Source organism: Anser anser (genome assembly GCF_964211835.1).
Source record: "Anser anser genome assembly, chromosome: 2".
NCBI lineage: Eukaryota > Metazoa > Chordata > Aves > Anseriformes > Anatidae > Anser > Anser anser.
In genome coordinates, this window is record NC_139721.1 from 133,112,748 (window position 1) to 133,134,761 (window position 22,014).

The following is a 22,014-nucleotide window of genomic DNA, read 5'->3' on the forward strand; positions in this document are numbered from 1 at the left end:
ATATTCCAGCTCCCCTAAAACCAAAACCAAAGCTGAATTGTCAATTTATTTTTTCCTGGTAAATAATGCTGTTTTCCCAAATCAAAAAGACTATTTCACATAATCATTCTGTTTATGCTACAAATGAAAATAAATATTTATTTGTTGGTTGTTTTTTGTAAAATATTTGGGAAGCTTAAAATGGAAATGTGACAACTAAAACACCCCCCTCCCCTTACCTAAACTATTCTTTCCTGTATTACACTCCAACCAAATGCACAAAATTCAAAATTGTTCTGTTTTCCTGTATTTTTGTTGCCATTTTTTGATAAGGGCTGGGGCAGGAGGAGGGGGATAATTCTGGGGTTAATGATAAGGGAATGATTAAGTATTTGGTGGACTCTAAAAATTAAACAGTTTAGAGAGTTTAGATAAAACACTGAATATATAGCTTTCTCAGTGGAATTCTCATTCGTTTCTATTTGCTTATTTTTTTGTTTGTTCTTTTGTGATTTTGAGAGAGAGGGGGAGAAATTATGGACAGGACTCACTGCACAGATTTAAATTGTAAGATAGAATGCAGTGAAATAGAGAAGTAGCTTAACTTTGTGTCTCTTTTTCCATTTTCTACTGGAATTTAAATTATGACTCATTTCATGGAGGGAATTTAGAGTCTCTCAAATAATCCAACAAAAGGGTAGAGCAAATACTTTTAAGATGATATTTTATCTTGTACAGATTAAGTACAGTGAAGCACCAGGTTTATGGTGACTTCCCCTGCAGACGGGACTTACTCTTTCTGTGAAGAACCAGAAGATCTGCATGTCCTTTCCGACACTGGGTAGGCGACTGTGTCACGTCCTTCAGGGGAGGAACCTCCTCACCCCGGAGGGAAGTGCATCGGTTTTACAAACTGTTAGCCGACCTCACCACCTAGTGGTAGTACAATAAAAGTTTCCAGGCTAGTGTTAGCCATTAATCTAAGGAGAAATTTGTTATGAAGCACAAATAGTCCAACATAATGCTATGCCGGAATTAGGGCTACATAATTGCATGAAGTCTGCACTCACTTCAGTAAAAACAGAGTACTTATCTGTCTGTCTTTCTGTATCCCCCACATCTCTGACAGATACTAACGGTTCACATTCATTCCCTGCAATGTCCAACAAAGTAGATGTCTTTCTTAATTTAACTCCAGGTGACAGAGTACTTCCCCTGCCTGATACAAGTAACTGTCTGAGCCTTAGCTGGCTTTTTTTTTGTATGTTTGTGTTGTTTTTTTTTTCTTACTATACATTTGTTTTAGCAGAAATACATAGATTGTACATGGCCACAGATCAGAAAAAGAATGGAAATGATACTATCTAGCAGCTTAAAAAAATAATAGTGTGGAAAGCAAATGATTTAGTATCAATGACTTTGAAATAAGAAATCGGAAGGTCTCATCAACAAATCTTTCTTGATGACATTTGCTCTACTTATTTGCTGTAACAATATTTAAGCTTACCACTAAATACAGATAGCCTCTACCCACAATGAACAGTTGTAATACTCACCTATATTCCTTGATTTACCCTGCAAAGTCTAGGTAGCAGAGATATGGCTTCATTATCTGAAACAGATTTGTATTTCCATCAGCTCAGCTGCCCAAGAACTAAAAATTACTGTCCAGGTTATCACTGACTGTGACAGAGTTGGGCATGACTTTAAAAAAGATATAATGGCCTCACACTTACAACTCAAAATGAAGAAATACAGGATGACTTCCTTAAGTTTTGGTTGTTTTCAAACTCAAAGTATAAACATCTACATTCAAGTATTTGTTTCTATGCAGAATACATTTCCCCCTATGGGAGAAAGGAAAAAAAAAAGAAAAAAGGCTGCATCAGGGGAGGTTCAGGTCATATATAAGAAAAAGGTTCTTCACTGAGTGGGTGGTTGGGCACTGAATATGCTCACCAGGAAAGTGATCACAGCACTGAGCCTGACAGAGATCAAGAATCATTTGGACAATCCTCTCAGATGTATACTTTAAGGTTTAGGTAGTCTTGTGTGGAGCCAGGATTTGGATTTCATGATCCCTGTAGGTCCCCTCTAACTCAAGATATCCTATTCTATCCTATCCTCTCACCAGTAAGCTGAGACTTGATATACAGGCTGTCTGCCTGTAGACAGACAAAATTAACAAAAATGTTTGTATTAGCAAATCCATAGATTTCAAATTGCATTTCATTTACAGAGACCACATTGATTCTTGGTTGTATGATCCTGTGGAACTCTTACAGTGGAGCAATATGTACCATAGTAACAAAATACAGAAACAACAAAGCAGGAAGATTAAAACTGAAACACTGTTTTTGGGGAAGAAAGCAGTTATTTTATTTCCAGCGGTCATTCTTATCATAAGCCTCCTTGTTTTTAAATATCAGATATTGTTATAGTCAATCAATATTTATTTTTTCTCATAAGTATGATCTTAGAAGCACTCAAGCACTAGTATAAACTTGCTGTTAAAACCAAACTATCTTAGTCTTATCTCCCATACCAACAGCTGCTTATATGTTTTGCTCACCTTTCTTTGAATGTAACATAATAATAGACTCAATGCTCTTTCAGAATTACTCTGGATGAGAATAACTGAATTGTTATTGTTTCCTGATTTATACCTATATTTATCTAAAGCAAGAAAGAAAAAAAAAAAGAAAAAAAAAAGCCAACAGATGATGATATCAGGAACAATTTATAGCAATTACACCTCATCAGCCTCTCAAGGAAAAGGAAGAAGCAGCAGACTTTTTTGCTTATGGTTATTATATACAAACCACAATAAATAAATAATTGATGATACACACAGTACACTACATCTTACTGGAATGAATCAGCACAAGCTTGTGGAAGTTAGTACCACCAGCAGCAGAGACAAGGGCTCAACAGATTTGCTAGAATCTAGCCAGTTACACCACACCTTAATTAACAGGGGATTAAAAAAAAAAAAAAGCAAGCCTTAGAAGTGAGGGGAGCCACCACTGTCCTCTGCAATATTTTATTACTTAGAATTTCATGCATGCCCCTTTCCTTTGTGTGAATGGATCCATGAATTTATCCTTGCAGATATTTTCCTATTAATTGCACCCCCCTTACTATGACAATCAATGGAAAGATGTTGTCCTGATACATACAGGTATGTGGTACACAGGATTAGCTGAAAAGCCCCCAAGCTACAACCCCAAGAAGGAGAGAAGGATACCTGTCTTGAAAATAAAGTATCAGATGAAAAGCCTACAGTGAAAGTGGACATTCCAGGTCTTATTTGTTGCTTTTTTGTTCAATGACTGCATTTTTAAGAAGCTTTTGCAACACACGTTAGCATTTCCATATTCATACAACTCTTCCCAGGAATGCTGATAACCTCCTGGTGTCAGTATGACTCTACTGCAATTCAACTCCCGTTGCTAAGCCCTGAACTGAGATAAAAAACATGTTTAAATATGACAGCTAATACGCTGCCTGGGGACTGGGACTTCAGTATGTTAGATGAGTTTCTTAGCAGCAGTAAACATGATTTCCTTATGCATTCTTTGTACCATTGCCACAGTTCTGGTTATGAAAGGAATATCTTGATACTGTTCTTTGTACTATACAACCACTAGTAGGCATGTAATTATTCTACCAAAAAAAAAAAAAAAGGCTATTTGTCATTGTATTTATTTCACTTTATGTACAAGATCTCTAGCAGTAAAACAGCTGCACCCATCTTAAGCCTGCTGCCTCTATTCAACCACCTTTACCCCAACCCTGGTTACTCAAAAATGTCAGCAGCTGTACCAAACTGTCCTGAGATACTACTTCTCTTTCATTTACACAGTAGCAATATCCAGGAGTGGCTGTATCAAATTATGAATCTCACTCATCAGTGTCTTCCTAAACTGTGGCTATTTATGCCCAAATACCAATCCAGCAGCACAGGGCAGAAGACAGGATAGCATGGCAGATTGCTTATTTTGATTATCTGTAGGACAGGTGACTTTAACTGATGTATAACTACCACCTGGCAAGATTCCTACTTGTTTTGATAGCAAGGTAATATGCACGAGTGTCCTCTCTTCTGTTTTTTATCTTGGCCTTTCTCTGTACTAGTAGAAAAACAGAGAGGATTTATTCTGCATTCCTTTACAACAACTTGGGAAACAGTTGAAAGAGAGTTGAATGGGCATACTTGCACATTAACTGAAACGGGTAAGAAGGAAGGTGACTACATGAAAAAGGACATAGGTATATGCAAAGTAGAGGGAGATATTAAATCCTAAACAGAAATGATTCTAAGAATTAAGGAGTTCTTAGAAATCCCTGAAGAGGGAAAAGAGAGAAAAGGGATTGGCCACCAAATAGTTTCAAAAGCTTCCAGCCATTCTCCTCCTTGAATCCCTGAACCCACCCAGAGATCCCACTAACTCTCCCGGGTCTGTTCTTCCTTTGTCCTTTTCCCAAAACCTATCATGATATTAAATTTTACCAAAAGTACTGAGAAACATTAGATCAGCTCTGGGATAGCCAGCTGGAATGTGCCTAAATGGATTTTAAGCTAAGAAATATTATTACATTTGTTTTGCCTTATCCTGATATGATGGATCATGACGTAGAGAACTTTTTTTGTTAAAATTTCTTTTAACATTGGAGAGAGTATAGCAGATGAAGCTTAGACAAACTTCTGTGGTAATGAGTTTCTTCTACTTCTGTACCTAAACAAGTCCTTCCTTCACATACTGCAGCACTCCACTGTGACTGTACCAACATAAGTGCTTTCTGAGAAGTTTTTACATTGTTCTCCACTAAGCAGTGGTGTTAAATCACCTTTTCTTAACTTTCAGAACCTGCTTATCAAAATCACATAGAACTAAAGTTTAAGTCCATTGCTCCTGTGTTGTTGCATGGGAAAAAATAAGGTGTCTTTTGATTTTAAAACAAGCTTAGGACCACTTTAAATAAAGCAATTTGGTAATGTGGTTGTTTTCAGAAATACTGTACAAATAACTACTATTTTAAACAACTGAGTTCTATCTCAGAATTCTTAATCATTACAAAGTTGTTTTGCAATGATTTAATTAAATTCCTAAGGATACTAAGAAGAACAATTCTGTTGTTTTTGTTTGTCTGTCTGTTTGTTTGGGTGGTTTTTGTTTGTTTGTTTGTTAGTTGTTTTGGGGGTGTTTTTGTTGTTATTGTTGTTTTGTGTGTGTCTTTTTCTAGTTTTATTACCTAGAAAACAAATGTCTTCTTGGTATTTAACATGCCAGCCAGGGTTTTTTGTTGGAAAAACCCACTGGGATCCCACAGGGATCATGATAACTAAGCTGATCTTCTGTTATAGAATACTGTTTCCAATAGATCAATTTTTCAGAGATACTTTAATAACGGTTTGGCAGAATGGTTGTTCAGCTAGGTGGTCCCTAGAATATCAGACAATCCCAGAGTTTTGAATTACTTTATTGCTTTCCTTTGAAGTAAAACAATAGTAGATGGTTCACTGAAGCATCAGTATTGCTGTAGAATAATTGCTACTTCCAAGGAGATGGCAAAAGTTTCCTGGAAGGACAGTCTTAGTTGAGCATGTTAATTTGGAATTCAGAATAACTCACATTCATTCACTCATCTCAGCTAATCTATGATTGTACAGTTCTCCCTACATAACTCACAGCTAATCTACTGAGATTTCTGTCAAAACTGCAAGATGCTTAAATTGATGTTGCAACCAACATATCGAATATAGTGAAGTTTATGCTCACAAATATAATGAAACTTCAGGAAATTCTTTATTGGTTATGGTTAACTGACAAGCGCTTTGTAGGAGAAAAGTGATTTGGGGATTGAAACTGATAAAGGTGTATGTAGGATCAGTAGGATACACAAAACCAAGATTGGAAAGGATTTAGAGCTCCCTTGTACTTAAATTGGAATCATAGAAACTAAGCTTTTTTGAAATTATTTATAATCTGAAATAAATCTGCCACATACTCACTTTCTACATTTGCTTGTAGTTCTGGAAACTCATCCATAATTACAGAACTGCTTATTTAGTTTACCTAAAGTTTTCCATTATCATTTAAGACAAATGTAGATTTAAGCCTGGTGTTTAAAATGAATTTCATTTTTCAATTCTAACCATAAAAAGCACAAGTCTAATTCCCTGTCCACGATTCAACTGGAAGCTCCTAATTTCTATAGTCATAGTTCATGCCTATTTTTCAAATGAATAGTGTAAGAAATCTGAACATCACCGGAACAAACCCTCTTCTCCATCAGCCAGTAAATTCTTGTCAGTGAAATTTCAGAGTTTGTCAGAAATTCCAGATTATTACAAGAGAGACAGAGATGTTATAATACGGTGCTGAGGCTTCAGGAGTAATTGCAGTATGCATACAAATACTAGTATTGCACAAATTTTAGCACAGAAACTGCTTGTCTTTTGAAGAAATCTGTGGATCTTCCTTTAATTTCTATATTTTTAATAATCTTTAGGATACTGTGTTGCAACCTCAAATTTCTCACCCCAATCTCTCTAACTGTTAAAATGTATTTTATGACAGCCTTTAAGTTCCTCAGTAAAAAATGCTATTCTTCATAGATACAGTCTTCAGTGCAGTCTTGCCCCTAGCTCTCAGGTACTTCAGGTTTCATGGTCTTCACTGAAAGCAACAGAAGGGGAAAAGCTCTAGATGTACTTGAGAATTGAATGTATTTCACCCAGATGTTATCTTTGAAGTAATGAGTCATGTTAACAAAAAGATTCAGTGTCCCAACCAGAAACCTAGCCCTGAAATCTGATCTATCTCAGGTTGCCATGTGTTAGCCTGGATAGAATAAATCGTTCCAAAGCATCCAAAGAGAAAACGCATCTGTGCTGTTGTATAACATTAAGGAAGGCCTAGAGGCGCTGTCTACAGAGACCTTCAAACTAACTTAATCCTAGGGCCGAAACTTGCTTTTAAAAAGCAGCTTCTCACTAAGCAAGAACATTTTTTTCTTGTATTTTTACTGAAGAATGGATAAAACATTTGATAGCTTAGGCATTAATTAAGGCATTAATTTTATTTTCCTCCTCTCTAATCTTCACATTTAGCTATGTAGAATTCTTCTAAGGAAAAAGTACCAGGTGAGACTTTAAACAGTTAATACTGTCCTTCCTAGAGAGTTTGAAATTAACTGGAGTGCTGGTTGTAAAGTGATTTTATTTGCTTTGAGGAAAATACTACAAAAGTAGTGTTGAATAGAAGACTCAAAGACAATGAAGGTCATCTTTCTGGTGCTGGTGACCTGATGTGGCCTCTGGCCTGTGTTGTGGGCTCGCTGCTGAACTGACAGAACAGCCATATTACCTGACCTAGCAAATCTGCGCTGACATTGAGGCTGCTTTGACCCTTGATCTGTACCACTATCAGTCACAAGATACTCTCTTGTTTTGCTAGCCCAGACACTACCTAGGGCAGTATAAATGAGAGAAATAACACAGCACTCCTTTATTTATCAGGGTGACAGAAGAGAGCTCAAAAGAGAGAAAAACTGAGCTATTTATTCTGGTATTTCTTTAACTAAATCTTATTTCTAACACCCTGATCTTGGTATCCAGTTCAAGTTCTGTGCTGCCCTTAACTACGTGACTCATTCAGCTCAATCCATAGACTACACTAATAATTGCTTTGAACCAGCTCTGTTTTTTCTTCTTGACCTTTTGATAAGTTGCACAAGCAATTTTATATAAAACAAACTAAGCTGGACTTCTCCTGCATTGGAAATTAGGAGCACGGACTCTAGCCATAAATGGGAGGAGAATCTGCTCTAGCCCACAAATATACCAACATTGTTTATGTGTACACTTGGGTCTGATGCAATTCCAAACAGCTTCCTCAGATCGGGGATGATTTGGAGAGCTTCATTATGTTTCAGAAAGCTTAGATATTCTCTTTTTTCAGACATTTTGTTCCCTCCCACTTCTAAAACTAAAAATGTCTCTTTAAAAGTGGAATTTCCAGATTTCAAGAGATCTTTCACTCAGATGAAGGCCATGAAGATAATAGCTAAATGAATTTCTATTCTTCCTATCATGTACATCTATTTTAAGCATCACAGATGTACTGTAGGTGAAGAATAACTACCTGCTACAGTGAAAATATTGGCTATCAAAATGTGAGCAGTAGCTCTTCTCTCACTGGTACAGACAGTTGCTATAAATAAAACATCTTTTGTCATTGCAGCTTTTCTCCCCTTGCAAAGAAAGCTCACATGAAATTTTTACTGCAGCTTGGGTAGTGTCAAAGCTCTGCCATAGTGTTCCAAATGAGTAATTTCATTATAATTAATCCACAAGAGATGTGCTTACTCCAGCACTGCTGGCCTTTTGATCTCAAAGAACACAGCACTATTGTAGTACATATTCCTCAAAGGCTACAATGCTTAAATAATACAGTTCTTATGTCTACTGCCTCTTTAAAAATGTAAAGATATCCGAAAGGTCAGTATTCCAAAATGTTGGAATACTTAAAAAATCTTAATTATCTAATGATTAAAGAATTTGGTATGTGTGTGCGTGTGTGCTTAAAATGCATATATGTGGGAATATATGAACTGATTTTAATGTCGTTATTAAATATCAAGATGTATTACGTATTTTGCAAAAATATGCACCTCATTTTCTCAGCTACAAGATGAATATCTTTATTTTAAGTAACCTCACAGAAAGTTGGAGTTACCAATTTGACACTAACATATTTATGCTTTTATAAATGTGGCTATTTATCCTTTAGAAATCTGGCGATAAAACTTATTACAGTAAAGAGAATTATTGCTTCTAAGGCATAGAGCTCTGAAGTTCAAGATTTGCAGAAGGAAAAATATCTGGGCTGACTTAGCTCTTTTAAATTACTGAAATGCTTCAGAATTACAAAGGGTTATGAAAAAAATAAATCTCCATGGCCTTCTGTGTTAGCCCAGGGGAGGTTGTTTGCATTTTTTGTTTTTGGAGATGAGGCGGGGAAATCAAAACCCAAAGCCAATATTTCAGATAAAAGGAAAGATATTGAATAGAATCAGTGCTTACAAGTCTCATAGTTTTCAAGATATTTGAAAGCTTGTGAACAGGTTTAGTCTTTGAATCCGTTGTATTCTTTTGGGGACATCTGGGCTTTATTCTTTTATTTATTTTATTCTGATGGCTGTTACTGATATGTGATGAAAGGAATGCATTATCTTAATATCCTGCACACATTAGCTCCATATCATAGAATATCCCAAGTTGGAAGGGGTCCACAAGGATCACTGAGTACAACTCCTGAGTCCCCAAAGGACCACCCAAAAAATCAGACCATGTATCTGAGAGCGCTGTCCAAATTCTTCTTGAACTCTGGCAGGCTTGGTGTTGTCACCACATCTCTGGGGAGCCTATTCCGGTGTCCAACCACCCTTTCGGTGAAGAACCTTTCCCTGATATCCAACCTGAACAACCCCTGTTGCAGCTTCAAGCCATTTCTTTGGGTCCTGTCGCTGTCACCAGAGAGCAGAGCTCAGTGCCCACCCCTCCACTCCCCTCATGAGGAAGCTGTAGACCGCGATGAGGTCTCCCCTCAGTCTTCTCTTCTCCAGACTGAACAAACCAAGTGACTTCAGCTGCTCCTCATACGTCTTGCCCTTCAGACCCTTCACCATCTTCACAGCCTTCCTATGGACTCTAACAGTTTTATATCTTTCTTATACTCTGGTGCCCAAAACTGCACACAGTAGTCAAGGTGAGGCCACACCAGCACAAAGCAGAGCAGGACAATCCCTTCACTTGACCAGCTAGCAATGCTGTGCCAGATGTACCCCAGGGTATGGCTGGCCCTCCTGTCCACCAAGGCACACTGCTGGCTCATGTTCAGCTTGCTGTTGACCAAAACCTTCAGATCCCTTTCTGTGGGGCTGATCTCCAGTATCTTGTCTCCCAGTCTGTAAGTATAGCCAGGGTTGCACCTTCCCAGGTCTAGAATCCAGCATTTGGTTTTGTTAAACTTCATATTGTTGTTGTTCACCCGGCTCTCTAATTTCTCTAGATCTCTCTGCAAGGCCTCACCACCCTCAATAGGGTCAACAGCTCCACCCAATTTGGTATCATCCACAGACTTGCTCAAAAAGCCTTCAAGTCCTACATCCAAATCGTTTATGAAAACATTGAAGAGGACTGGTCCTAAAATGTAACCCTGGGAAACAGATCATCATCCCAACATAACCCCATTTACAAGAACCCTCTGGGCCCAACCCATCAGCCACCACCCATCTTATTATGCCTTTATCTAACTGTATTATTATGCCTTTATCTAACTGTATTCTGGTCATTTTGCCCAGAATACCTTGAGAGACAGTATCGAAAACTTTACTGAAATCCAGAAAAATTACATCAACTGGCTTCCTATATAGTGGTAATACACTATTGGTGGATGCTTTCCAGTTTTATCATATTGACATCCTTCACCATACCTTTTCAAGAAACATAAACTGGAACAAACACATACTACTTAATAAAATAGAAATATGACAAGTTAGCTATAGCAATAATAATAATAATAATAAATCTGTCTTGTATTCCTTTTACTGGGAGTCAAAAATGCTGTCTAAACTTTGGACTTTTTCCACTCTTTTTTTTTTTGTCTCTATTTGTGATAAAACACTAAAAATGCTTTATCTGACAAGTGCAGTGGCAAGAGATCATTTGCCTCCTCCCTTATCCCCAAAACACAGGACAGTTTCTCAAATCTGTTGGGGAAAGTAACACTGAAGGTACAAAATAGACATCCGTGATGAGAGAGGGTCTATTTGGACTTCCTGAGCTGCAGCAAAAATTATTCTGTATATCACATAAGCCTTTTGCCATACTGCCTGTATCCACTCTCCCTTGATTGATTTCATTCATATTCTAGTTAAAGGCATATATCATACTTGGCACAGCAAAAGCAATTAATTAGTTGGTATTCCCTTTGTCTCAGTTTTGGTATCTGGTGCCACGGATTTGACTTGTGCCCCCACCTCTGCTTATCTGTCTTCCAAAGATACTCTCAGTAGTTTAAAATTCAATCCATCCTGAATTATTCATGCTCAGTGCCTTGGTGACTACTATATACTTCATTGGTCTAGTCACACAGTGTTGTCTTAGAGCTGCAGGAAAAGGAGGTCAGACTAGCACACTACTCCATGTACTCAACAGTCTTTACAGAACAGAGAGAGTACCTTAGGAGAGTACAACAGGCACTGCTGTTTGCACCCAGACAGCAGGATGAGGTGTTACCCCACCTCTATCTCCTTGTCCCTCTTCTGAAGGAGGATTTCTTGGTTTGCTGCTGTCATCAAGAAAATGAAGCTGTTCAGTGCCCAAGAAGGGCCATTCTAGCCCAAAAGGTATTGTACTGACAGTCTATCATGCCAAACAGCTTTACAGCAAAAAGGAACAAATATACTCACTTGAGAGATTGAGTACAGGCAGCAGCACTGCAAATATCTTCCTTATGACTTCCATTTGCCACAACTCTAGACTGAAGAAACTGTCTCTAGGGTTCAAAGAATAGCTCCAACTCCCACCACATTAATTCTCTGATGAAATTAGAGTAACAGGTTACTATGTAGTTATTTAATTAAGCAGGCACCTTTAGAGACTAAATAAATATATAAATAAATCTTTCAGTTAGCCCAAATACAAGAAGTCTAATGTATACAAGGCACTTTATGGTATCCCAGCCTTTTCTCCTCCAGTGAGGATACTATTGTAGCAGATTTACAAGTCACTCCAAAATGAAAATTGTAATAGAAATGTGAAGATAACTTTACCCACTGCTATAAAAAACTCCAATCTTATAAAAACAGTGCTTACACCTTCAAGATTCATTTAATTCCAGTATAATCTTGCTTCCAGTAAAAAAAAAAAAAAAAATTAAATTAAAATAAAATAAATCATTTCATCTTTTCTTCCAAATCCCTATCTTTTAAATTTTCTTATTTTTTTCTTATACATCATTATCTTTAGGTGCTTCTGTCTAATTAAAGAACTATTGAAAATGCAAACCCTTCAGGCAGTGAAGAGTCACCTCCTGATTTCTGTTATATTTCATCCATGTATTCCAAACCCAGAAGAATGAAACATCTCAAGTTATGACAGAAAATAAGCAATATATTAAATAATCACCACCTAGGTGCGCTCTCTGCCAAGATGGACAATGGCTGAAATGAAAGTTCATTAGGGTGTAATAGGGTTGGATAATGTGGGACATTTATTTATTTATATGGGTTTGAAGAACCCATTAATTAGATGACAACTCAATTTTATTCACTCCTGTATTTGATTTAGATAACCTAGAGGCACATCTGTTCCATATCAACTACAGAGGCCACCTCCAACTTAGCAGTTTAATCATTTTGACTATTATTTCTGTTCTGTAATTCCAGAGTCATAGAATAGATTATACCAACTCTTTAGATAAAATATCTAATTAACACAATGCAAAGTGATGTGAATTTATAGTTAATAGTACATGTGGAGAAATCATACTAATACTACTTGAAATAAAGTATAATTTGTCTGAACACAACAGACTCCTGACTTTCAGCTGAAAAATGAAAAAACAGACATGATCAAAGTCCCAGGTCTGCCTCTTCACTTCAAGCATATTATCTTTTTAGAAACTGCAAATGAAATAAGAGATTTTAGCTCTTTAGATTCATATACAAGTTGACTATAGTAAACCAAATAAGATATTGATCCAACTCTTCAAGCTGGTTAGTTCAATATTAATGTCACCAGTTGGGATGATTAATTTAAAAAAATCTTCTGACTTACCTAAACAGATCTATGGATATTATTCCCTCACCCTTGTCTGTGTAATCAAAGTCTAGAATTTAGATGGGGAAGAGAAAATTAGCATTATTTGCTATAAAGGAACAATTTGTGATCATGTATTGCATTTTAAAGATAGCAAGATAGGGATATATTATCTTTACTGAAGAAAAGCAATATATAAACTCATTTACTTGCATTAAGGTATTGCAGTGCACCAGGAGCTGAACCTGTATCTTACAAGTCCCAATTCAGTGCTCTCACTCTATATTGCCTTAATTTCACTTAAAATGAAAATTTTGTTATCTTCCTGAAAACACCTGTGAAGTGGATGAAGTCTTAGGTGGCATATAAGTTAGACAGTGCACTGTTAGTGCTGACAAAAAAAAAAATGCTTCTGAATACCAAAGTTTGATCTTATCAGCAACGTTAAACACTTTTACTGCAACCCAGAGCCTGAATTATTTATTATACCTTAAAAGAGGATTTTTGGTTTCAGTTCAGGTTTGTGATTCTTTCTGTGTTTCAGACAAATTATGACAGGCTAGAATATTCCACAAGTGCTATTTACCATCATTCTTTAAACTCTGGTGGTATTTTGGTATAGCACTTGCACACTTGTCTCCTGGAATAATTGTGGTCATGTTCCAAGATAGGAGATTCCTTTTACCTGAAGCTTCTGCCCACAGGCATGGACAAAGTAACATTCAAAGGTCCACTCAAATAAGACACAAACTTAGTGTTTGAATAAAATATGCTTGTTCATCTGATCTAAAGTCCAAAATGCCCCAGTCATCACACTGGATTTAGCCCTATTATTTACATTACTGGAACTTTAAAGTGAAATAGTTGTTCAGGAACACGACAATTCCCAATTAAAAAAAAAAAAAAATTGAGTTCCTACTCTACATTCACCTACCTGAATGCTCCTCAATAAGTTTCTTACTATATGGGCACAAAATTGTACAATGGAAGAGTACAGGAACATTCCATTATATAGATAGCTATAATGGAAATTAATAGCTATCTTAAATGCACTGCAGGATAAATTTGACCTTACCAAGTCTCACTGCATCAGAATTTCTCTATCCTCTGATGCAGAGGTTTAGTCAGTCTAGCAGTTTGGAAAATAGATTAACTTGAGAAATTATTAAAACAGCATATTGATATCTAATTGTCTTGGACAAGTTACCTAACACACACTCACTGAGTTGCTTAACTTTTCAATGCCAATTGAAATGTTAAGCAAATCTACTATGAAGCTAAAGACCTAATAAGCATCAATTCGGTATCACAATTTAGCAGGAATGAACGTGAATTCTGTTGCTACCCCAAAACTAAATTTTATTAGAAATTCTGGATTCTCCATGACATATATAACTCTCCATGCATACGAGTTATCTGTATAAATGTAGATAGATATGCATGCCTTTTATACCTGCTTATATTTAACTCATATTAATTTTGACTGAGGCTGAATTCTTCATTTTAAGGACAGAATATGGAAAATAAAAAATAAAAAAAGATGAATAACTATCTATGAATAAATAACTTCACACTCAGTTTGGTGAAGTTTTAGAGACCTCAAAGTTTTTGTTTAAATCTTCTGAGAGAATTTCTTATTAAATTTAAGTTTATTTTTTAGACTAACTGATGATCTGAAAAAACAGTGATATCTTCATAAGAAGGCAAAAACTATATATTTTTTTGTTGTTTTAGGGTGTTTTTTGTTGTTGTTTTTTGTTTTGTTTTGTTTTCAGTAGTGTAAAGTTCATGATGATTTTAGGAGTAAGATAAAGATCTGCTTTAACTTTGCCAAGGACAAAAACATCACACACACACTTTAAAAAAGAAAAGAAAACGAAAAAAACCTGTCAACATTAGGGACTCTTAACCAGTTTTCTCACAGATACAGGGAGGAATTTTGAAAATAAGATTGCTTAATGCAATGCTGATGAATTTCTCAGTATTGTGTGAAAATGTAATGCTTGCATACCACTGTTAACATATCTTGTTTAAGAGTTGGAACCTGTTAAAAATAACATTTAAGCATTTGATATGAAGAATTTAAGGACAAAAAAAAAAAAAAAAGAAAAAATCTGTGTGTACTTCATATATATAGATACATAAATACCACATATATATAGTGTGTATACATAAATAGTTGTGTGACAAAGAGTACAATGCAACACGTAACAAATGATTTAAGAAAAGTAAATATTACAACTAGATTGTAAAAACTGTCAAAGACTTCCATGTTGTACAGTCATTCCCATCAAGAATTGGGGAATTCTACTTCTATACCCTGAATTTTTACTGTTTATCTCTTGAATCTTTTAATATCCATTTCATTGTATCTCTGGCAAAGTGACAAGAAGTATAAAAATTTTGCTAAACCTATATTTCTCCTGTATCATTAAAGGAAAAAAAGAAAAAATATGGAATATCAACAAGTCACTTGTTGGTATATCTCATAGCATAGATGATACATTTAGAACTTCGAATAACACATCTTTAAAGAATTTGAATGACCCTATGTTCATTTCAGTTTCTTTTTCCCTTTTAGTAAAGGACATTTGTTCTCAGTATAAACACAACAATCTCTTTGTGATTATAGGCAAGCAACAATTACACCATCTGGTTGAAATCTAAAAATGCAATGGAGGCCAGATTACCCTACAGTGAAGGCAACTATCTCTCATATTCTAAGCCTTCCTATCTCTGGTGACTACTGAATTCTTGTATTTCAGCAAAATGTACACATCCATCTTATTTTCTGTCTGACTCATGCTTTCTGATTCTAAAGCTGAACACTGCAGAAATCAATATCAGTCTATTAGAGGCTGAATATAAAATTACTTAGGAACTGTCACAGAAATAAACTTCATCTTTTAGATAGCTGTTAGCCAGTGAAAAACATTGCATACACAGTATTCCTCCTCTCACTTCAGCACTGCAGATACTTTCTGTGACACCTTTTGATTCTTGAAATGCGAGAGATTCATTTGGATTCATATTCTCTTTCAGTCAACAGAAATATAAGATGAGAATTTTTTGCAGTAATACTTTGATTGCTAATCTTAGAAGCATTCACAAGGAATAAATGTGATATCAGATGCCCCAATATACTGTTTTGTCAATTAAAATAAAAACCTTAGAACACCTATTGTCATTTATGACAAACTCAGATGAGAAGAATCTGCAGGCAGATCTAATCTAACTGTTTTTCTTAGTGATTTCTACTCCCAAGAAGTACATTTAAATCAAAGTAGAGTATCTCAATACAGGAGACTTCATCAGCCTTTTAATATAGGCAAAATGCATAATGCAATGCTGGAAAATTTTAAACACATGTATTTACACAGAACATGGGTAAGATATGTAACTTGCATATACACCCCCACCCAGAATTATTATTATTGTTACTGTTGCTGTTATATTCTTAGTGTGGAAAAAAATGAAAAAAAAATATCAACATAGTTATCTGAATTTATGTTTCTGAGATTGAGAATTATGAAGGAGAGAAAAATCAATCCAGTAATTTGTGGATATAACACAAATAGAATCTTAAAGCTGCATCTCTGAACATTCTGAACAATGAGACAGAAGTTTAGATATTAAGATATCATTTGTTTTAATAGAAAAGACAGGTTCCTGAAGGGCCTGCTTGAAAACAAAATTCTAATTTACTTGCTTTATACTTAGTGATTGAAGAACTCACCTTTCTTCATTTGCTGCAAGGATAGCCTAGTGTTCAGGTTTATCAATAATCTTGTGATGGATTTCACAGACAGATTTTCATCCTCACTGAAACTAAAACAGTTCTTAGAGGCATTTTATGCTCAGTGATGCTCATATTTCCCTGTTTTTCAGATATAAAGACAGATCAAGGCCACTGAAGTTGGAAGTCTTTTCCCATACCTGCCAGTTAAAGAATCTCCACAAACACAGTGCTGTTATCCTTGCTTTCAGGTTGCCCACCTGTCTTCAGAGGGGTCTGTTTTCTGAGATAACCTCTTTATTACTCCAACAGCAGGCTGCTCTCAAGTCAGTGATGAGTGAGAGCAGAACACAGCTGGAAAGAAGAAAAAAGTGAGGGTTAGCAGTGGTGAAACTCACAAATTCATCCGACTGTTCAAATTTCTACAGTGGCAAAGTGAAGATAATAGTGACTCTATGCAACTATAGAGCAATCTGTTTGTTAAGAATAAGGGGATGTACCAAGATCCACATGAAAATAGGCATGCTTGGTTTGTACCCACAATTTTACATATATAACCATATAAATAATTATGACTGTACTTTGTGTTTTAACCTTGGCAGGCAGCTAAGCACCACACAACCACTCACTCACTCTCTCCACGGTGGGATAAGAGAGAGAATTGGAAAGGTAAAAGTGTGAGAATTCGTGGGCTGAGATAAAAACAGCTTACTTCGTAAAACAGAAGCTGTGTGCACAAGCAAAGAAAAGGAATACATTCACCACACATAATACTTTCTTGGGTAGAGAAACACCATCACACCCAACATCAACCCCCTTCTTCCTTCTCTTCTCCAGGTTTTATTGCTGAGCATGATGCCATATGGTATGGAATATCCCTTTGGTCAACTGGGGCCAGCTGTGTCCCCTCCCAGCTCCTTGTGCAGCCCTGCTCCTCCCTGGTAAGGCAGCATGAGAAGCAGAAAAGTCCTCAGCTCAGTGTAAGCACAGCTCTACAACAACTAAAAAGTCAGTGTGTTATCGGCATTGTTTTCATTAGGTATTCAAAACATAGCATGATATGAGCCTCTATAAAGAAAATAAACTCTATTCCAGACAAAACCAGGACACTGTATTCATTCAAATATTTTAACTATCTCAAACTATTTCTTCGGACCATGAATTGAGAGTGGGAATTTTGGTGTAGTTTTGTATAATGTCATCTTTTTCTTCCCCAGCTTAAGCAAGATTTCTATTTGAAATAATCAAATGGAATAGAATTTGATAGAAACAGAAAATGCTCATTACAGATAATGTTTACAATATTATTTACATAAAGTAACTGACTACATAGTATATATTAAATAGATAGAAATAAATACATGAATAAAGAGGCAGAAATTTATCTTTTCCTTCTTATTTAGAGAATAAAGCTAGTCAGTTAAAAGTACATTATTCCTTAGTAAAATTAAACAACTATGAACACTTGTCCCACTGAATGCCTCTTAAGAACTGTGGCTATTACAATGCAAAATGCTGGCTGCTGGAACATCATTCTGACAGTATTAATGCTCTTCCAGTAGAAAATCAACAGTCAGGTATTTTCAAACCCCATTACAACTGTGCAGTATGTATTTTGCAACAGAACACGGCTACACATGATTAAATTTTCATGAGTAAATCACAGGGCATATATCTGTTAAGAGACATCATGGATTTTTAAAGACATTATAGGTTTGTAGTGAATTACAGCTCAGGTTTGTAAATTGAAGAAGCAGTCTGTTGGTCCAGCCATGATGCTCAAAATGATAACGCCTTCGAAGGGCAAAAGTCAGTGAATATGGAGTAGTGAAATGATCCTGATGTGGAGGTAGTTCTCTTAGGACACATGGTGAAAAAAATAAGGCTTTTAAATGTAAGCATATTTCCTCAATAAGCAATTAGGAATACTATATCTTAGGTCAATTAAATCATGCTTCCAGCTGACCATAAAGTGGAATAAGAATGGCTGGAAGACAAGAGAGTTGCAATCAGTGCCATCTGTAAATCTTCAAAGTATATTTGTACCAAATCATTTTATGTAACTCTCTCCCTTTTCACATTCACACCAGTACAACCATACTTGTCTTCTTGTTATTTTCAGTCCATCAGTGTGCTTACCACAAACACTGATGTAAATTGTTTTATTTTTTAAAATGCTTTGAATTAAATGCCTTCACCTCTACATGGTGCTAAGCAACACTCCTCAATAACTAATAATGCAAACACAAAGAGAACACATTGGTAATATGGCTTCTCTGAATTGTCCTAGAAAGACACGGATGTGTAACATCACAATCTCATTTTGAAACTAAGTGATCAGTTAGCTTAAAAAAGTAAATAATAATAATAATAATAAAAGTAAAAAGTAAAAAAAAAAAAAAAAGTAATCTCGGTGAGATAGTCATAGTAATTTCTATACCTAAAATCAGCTGTGAACAGATGGAGAATGTTGAATTTTACTCTCTATTAAAGTATTTCTATAAGAGGTTCCTGAAAGGCCAAGAATCCTTTGGCAGGGGTTATCATTCTTTGCTCACTTCCATAGGATGGTAAAAACAGCAGAAGTCTTGTTACAAACTGTATGGCTTATAATGAAGCAAAACAACACCTCCTGAGTTGCAGAGACTTACTGACTGAATTAGATCGTGTTGTGCTGTTGTTTGGACGTAAACAGTCATACTGTCACATAGGAAAAATGAGTAATAAATAAATAAATAAGGTGGCCAAGTCTATCAGCTCTTCCAGTTTAATCTTTTCCCAGTTGAAATCTTTATGGAGCACAGTATGCTTCACATGAAAAATATATTTCTTAGTGAAAATAAGGCAATAAAAGAAATCCAAACCAAAACCAGACCAAAAAAAAACAAACAACCCCCCTCCACACACCCACGCTGCTTTTCCTGGCTGTTGCTACAGGTATGCTTACAAAAAATATATGACAGTGCTTAGGATGTATCCTTGGGGTATGACTGCTGGATAGACAGAAGTATTCTACAGCCACCTAGGAAGCTGAATATACTCATTGCTCCCACTGAGAACTAAATTATTTTTACTGTTGAAGAGTTACCGTTCAACCCTACTACACACAATCACTTGAGCAAATGCAGGGAGAGCAGCAGCAGCATGCAGCTAAGATGGCCCTTTTAGTAAGCATCCTGTCTTAGATCTGCTTTACTTTGTTGTGAAACCACACACCAAGCCATAGAAAAACATCTCGTACTCTGAGACAGACTTCTGTAATCTTAGGAAATACAAACAGGGTGGTTCTGCACCTGTTTGAAACTGTTGATGATTCATTAAAATCATGCAATTCTTCTATTTATTTTTTGTTTGTGCCTCTTTAGTAAGCTGTCTCAAAGTGCTTTAGGAGTCAAATCTGTAAATGTCTCTTATTGTAAAATAAACAGCACCCAGTATGACACAAATGACATTTTGTGAGGCTCCAGGAGGGAGTAAAATAACACTGGCACACAGCTCCTTCTTCCTGTCTAAATGTCATCATACTGTTTGGTATAGTAACAGAAATCACTTAGCCAGTTGGACATCACAGCAGGCCACTCTAGGAAGGATTTTAAACAATTTTAGAAAAAAAAATGTATCACGCTCACATAAAATAAAAACAGACAAAAAAATAAAAAGCAAAACCATCTCAAATGGTTCCTAATAGTTTACTTACTCAGCAATTCATTTGCCAATATTATTGTTTATGTACACAATAAACTGGATCGCATGCTGCAATAGTCTTGTTTATTGGTTCAAGTATATGATCTCGTTACGTATTTATTTTGGTATTCATCAGGGTTTTTTGTCTGCATATCATAGAGATTCCAAATCATTGAAATAATATAATGTATGTAATTGTAATGAAGATTACAGTTCTTATGTATAAGATCATACTAAAGTTATTGCCCTTTACCTGAGTTAGAGCAGCACAAAAAGACATGAAAGAATGCTAAGCATCCTTGTAGTGCTTTAGTTTTCAATGAATTTTAAGAGTTCTGTTCATTTTTTGTCAGGCAATACAAAAGTATTAGATGACACAAAACTGGAATGTCTGGCTGACACAACAGAGGGTTGTGCTGCCATCCAGAGGGACCCGGACAGGCTGTCTTAGAGCTACATTTGCGTTCCCATAACTGTCTTAGATCTAAATTTGAAGATATAATGTTCTATTATTCTTATTCTATGTCTCTTATTACAAAACATTAACTACAACTGCATATCAAGAGCTGGTATGCCTGTACAGCTCTCAAAATACAGTGCTGAGATTGTCTTCCAGTGATGCTCACTACTTTCATTAAAAGTGCTCTTTCATGAAGAGAGCAATACAAAGCTCCTTCTTGTTGGTCCTCTTCTCCAATAGAGCCTATTTACATATGAAAATAATGAAGCTAAGTCTAATGAACTGAAGGCAGGAACTGAGAATAAATAGTTAGTGCACACTTTAAGCCTATTATATAAATCTATCAGATCTAAAATGAACTAAGAATATTTCCTGCTATGACAGCCACACTTGAACTTCACATAATTTAGATTCATTACAAATTTTTTCCAAATTTGCAACCTGAGTAACATCAACTTTACTTTCCTAAATTTCCACTCCTATGTACATGTTGGAGTGATGTCAGGACTTTTGTTTTTTCTAGTGATGCCGATTTTGTATCACTTGTATTTTGGCCTGATCTTTTGGCCAAAGATCACATTCTTGTGGCCTGATCATTACAGGAGAAGGCTGTTCCAAGGAGAATCTTTCCTTTACATGAGCTCAGATAACTCACATTTTATGCTGAGGATGGTATTTTTCAAGGCTACTTTAAATATCATATTAATGCTAACTTTTAAAGGTAAAATTTGCTAAAATGCTTTCAGCTCCGCTGATTTTACTGTAGAGGCATCACTGTCTTTTCCTCTAGATGACGTGAAGAACTGTCACCTGGGAAACAGACAAGCTGTGCCACTGTAACACTTGTTACTGTGTAACTAATGCAAGGAAAAAAAAAAAAAAGTAAAAAAAAATTTGTGATTTATGATTGTTTTCACAATAATCATAAAAGCTCAGACAAAGTATAGCAAACACAGATTATTGTCTGTATGCTCTGTAATGATTACAATACAGCTTTCCTTTAACAAATGAAAAATTTCATACAAATCAGTAAGGTATTGCCCTCACATTACTTGTTTTACAGGATTTTCACTTCTCTTTCCATGAGTATATGAAGATGGTGGCAGATGGTAATGGAAAGAGCAGAACCACTATAGTTATATACACCTGTTGAAGAATTTGCTGAGAACAATTACGTATCAACTGAAAAAAAAAAAAAAGTAGTTTTGTAGTTGTGATTTCTGCCTTTTGTAGCCTCTTTTACCATCCAGTCACATTCTACCTGTTTCACATGGATGTTTTAGCAATCTTTCTCACAAGTGTTTTACACAGAACCTGTCAGAA

At 35.8% G+C, this 22,014-nt stretch overlaps 1 protein-coding gene across 2 annotated transcripts in view; it reads right to left on the minus strand.

Annotated features, from left to right (window-relative positions):
- LOC310894699 (uncharacterized protein) overlaps positions 1-22,014 on the minus strand; it is a 364,639-nt gene that overhangs the window by 142,425 nt on the left and 200,200 nt on the right. Inside the window, exon 6 of one of the 2 annotated variants that reach the window (XR_014580105.1) lies at positions 16,778-16,901. Coding sequence is in view for 1 of the 2 variants with exons in the window: in XM_083825146.1 (XP_083681272.1) it covers positions 16,870-16,901 (32 nt within the window). In the remaining variant the exon portion in view is untranslated. Of the gene's footprint in view, positions 16,902-22,014 lie in introns of those variants that run through there. The other variant, XM_083825146.1, reaches the window with a different exon arrangement.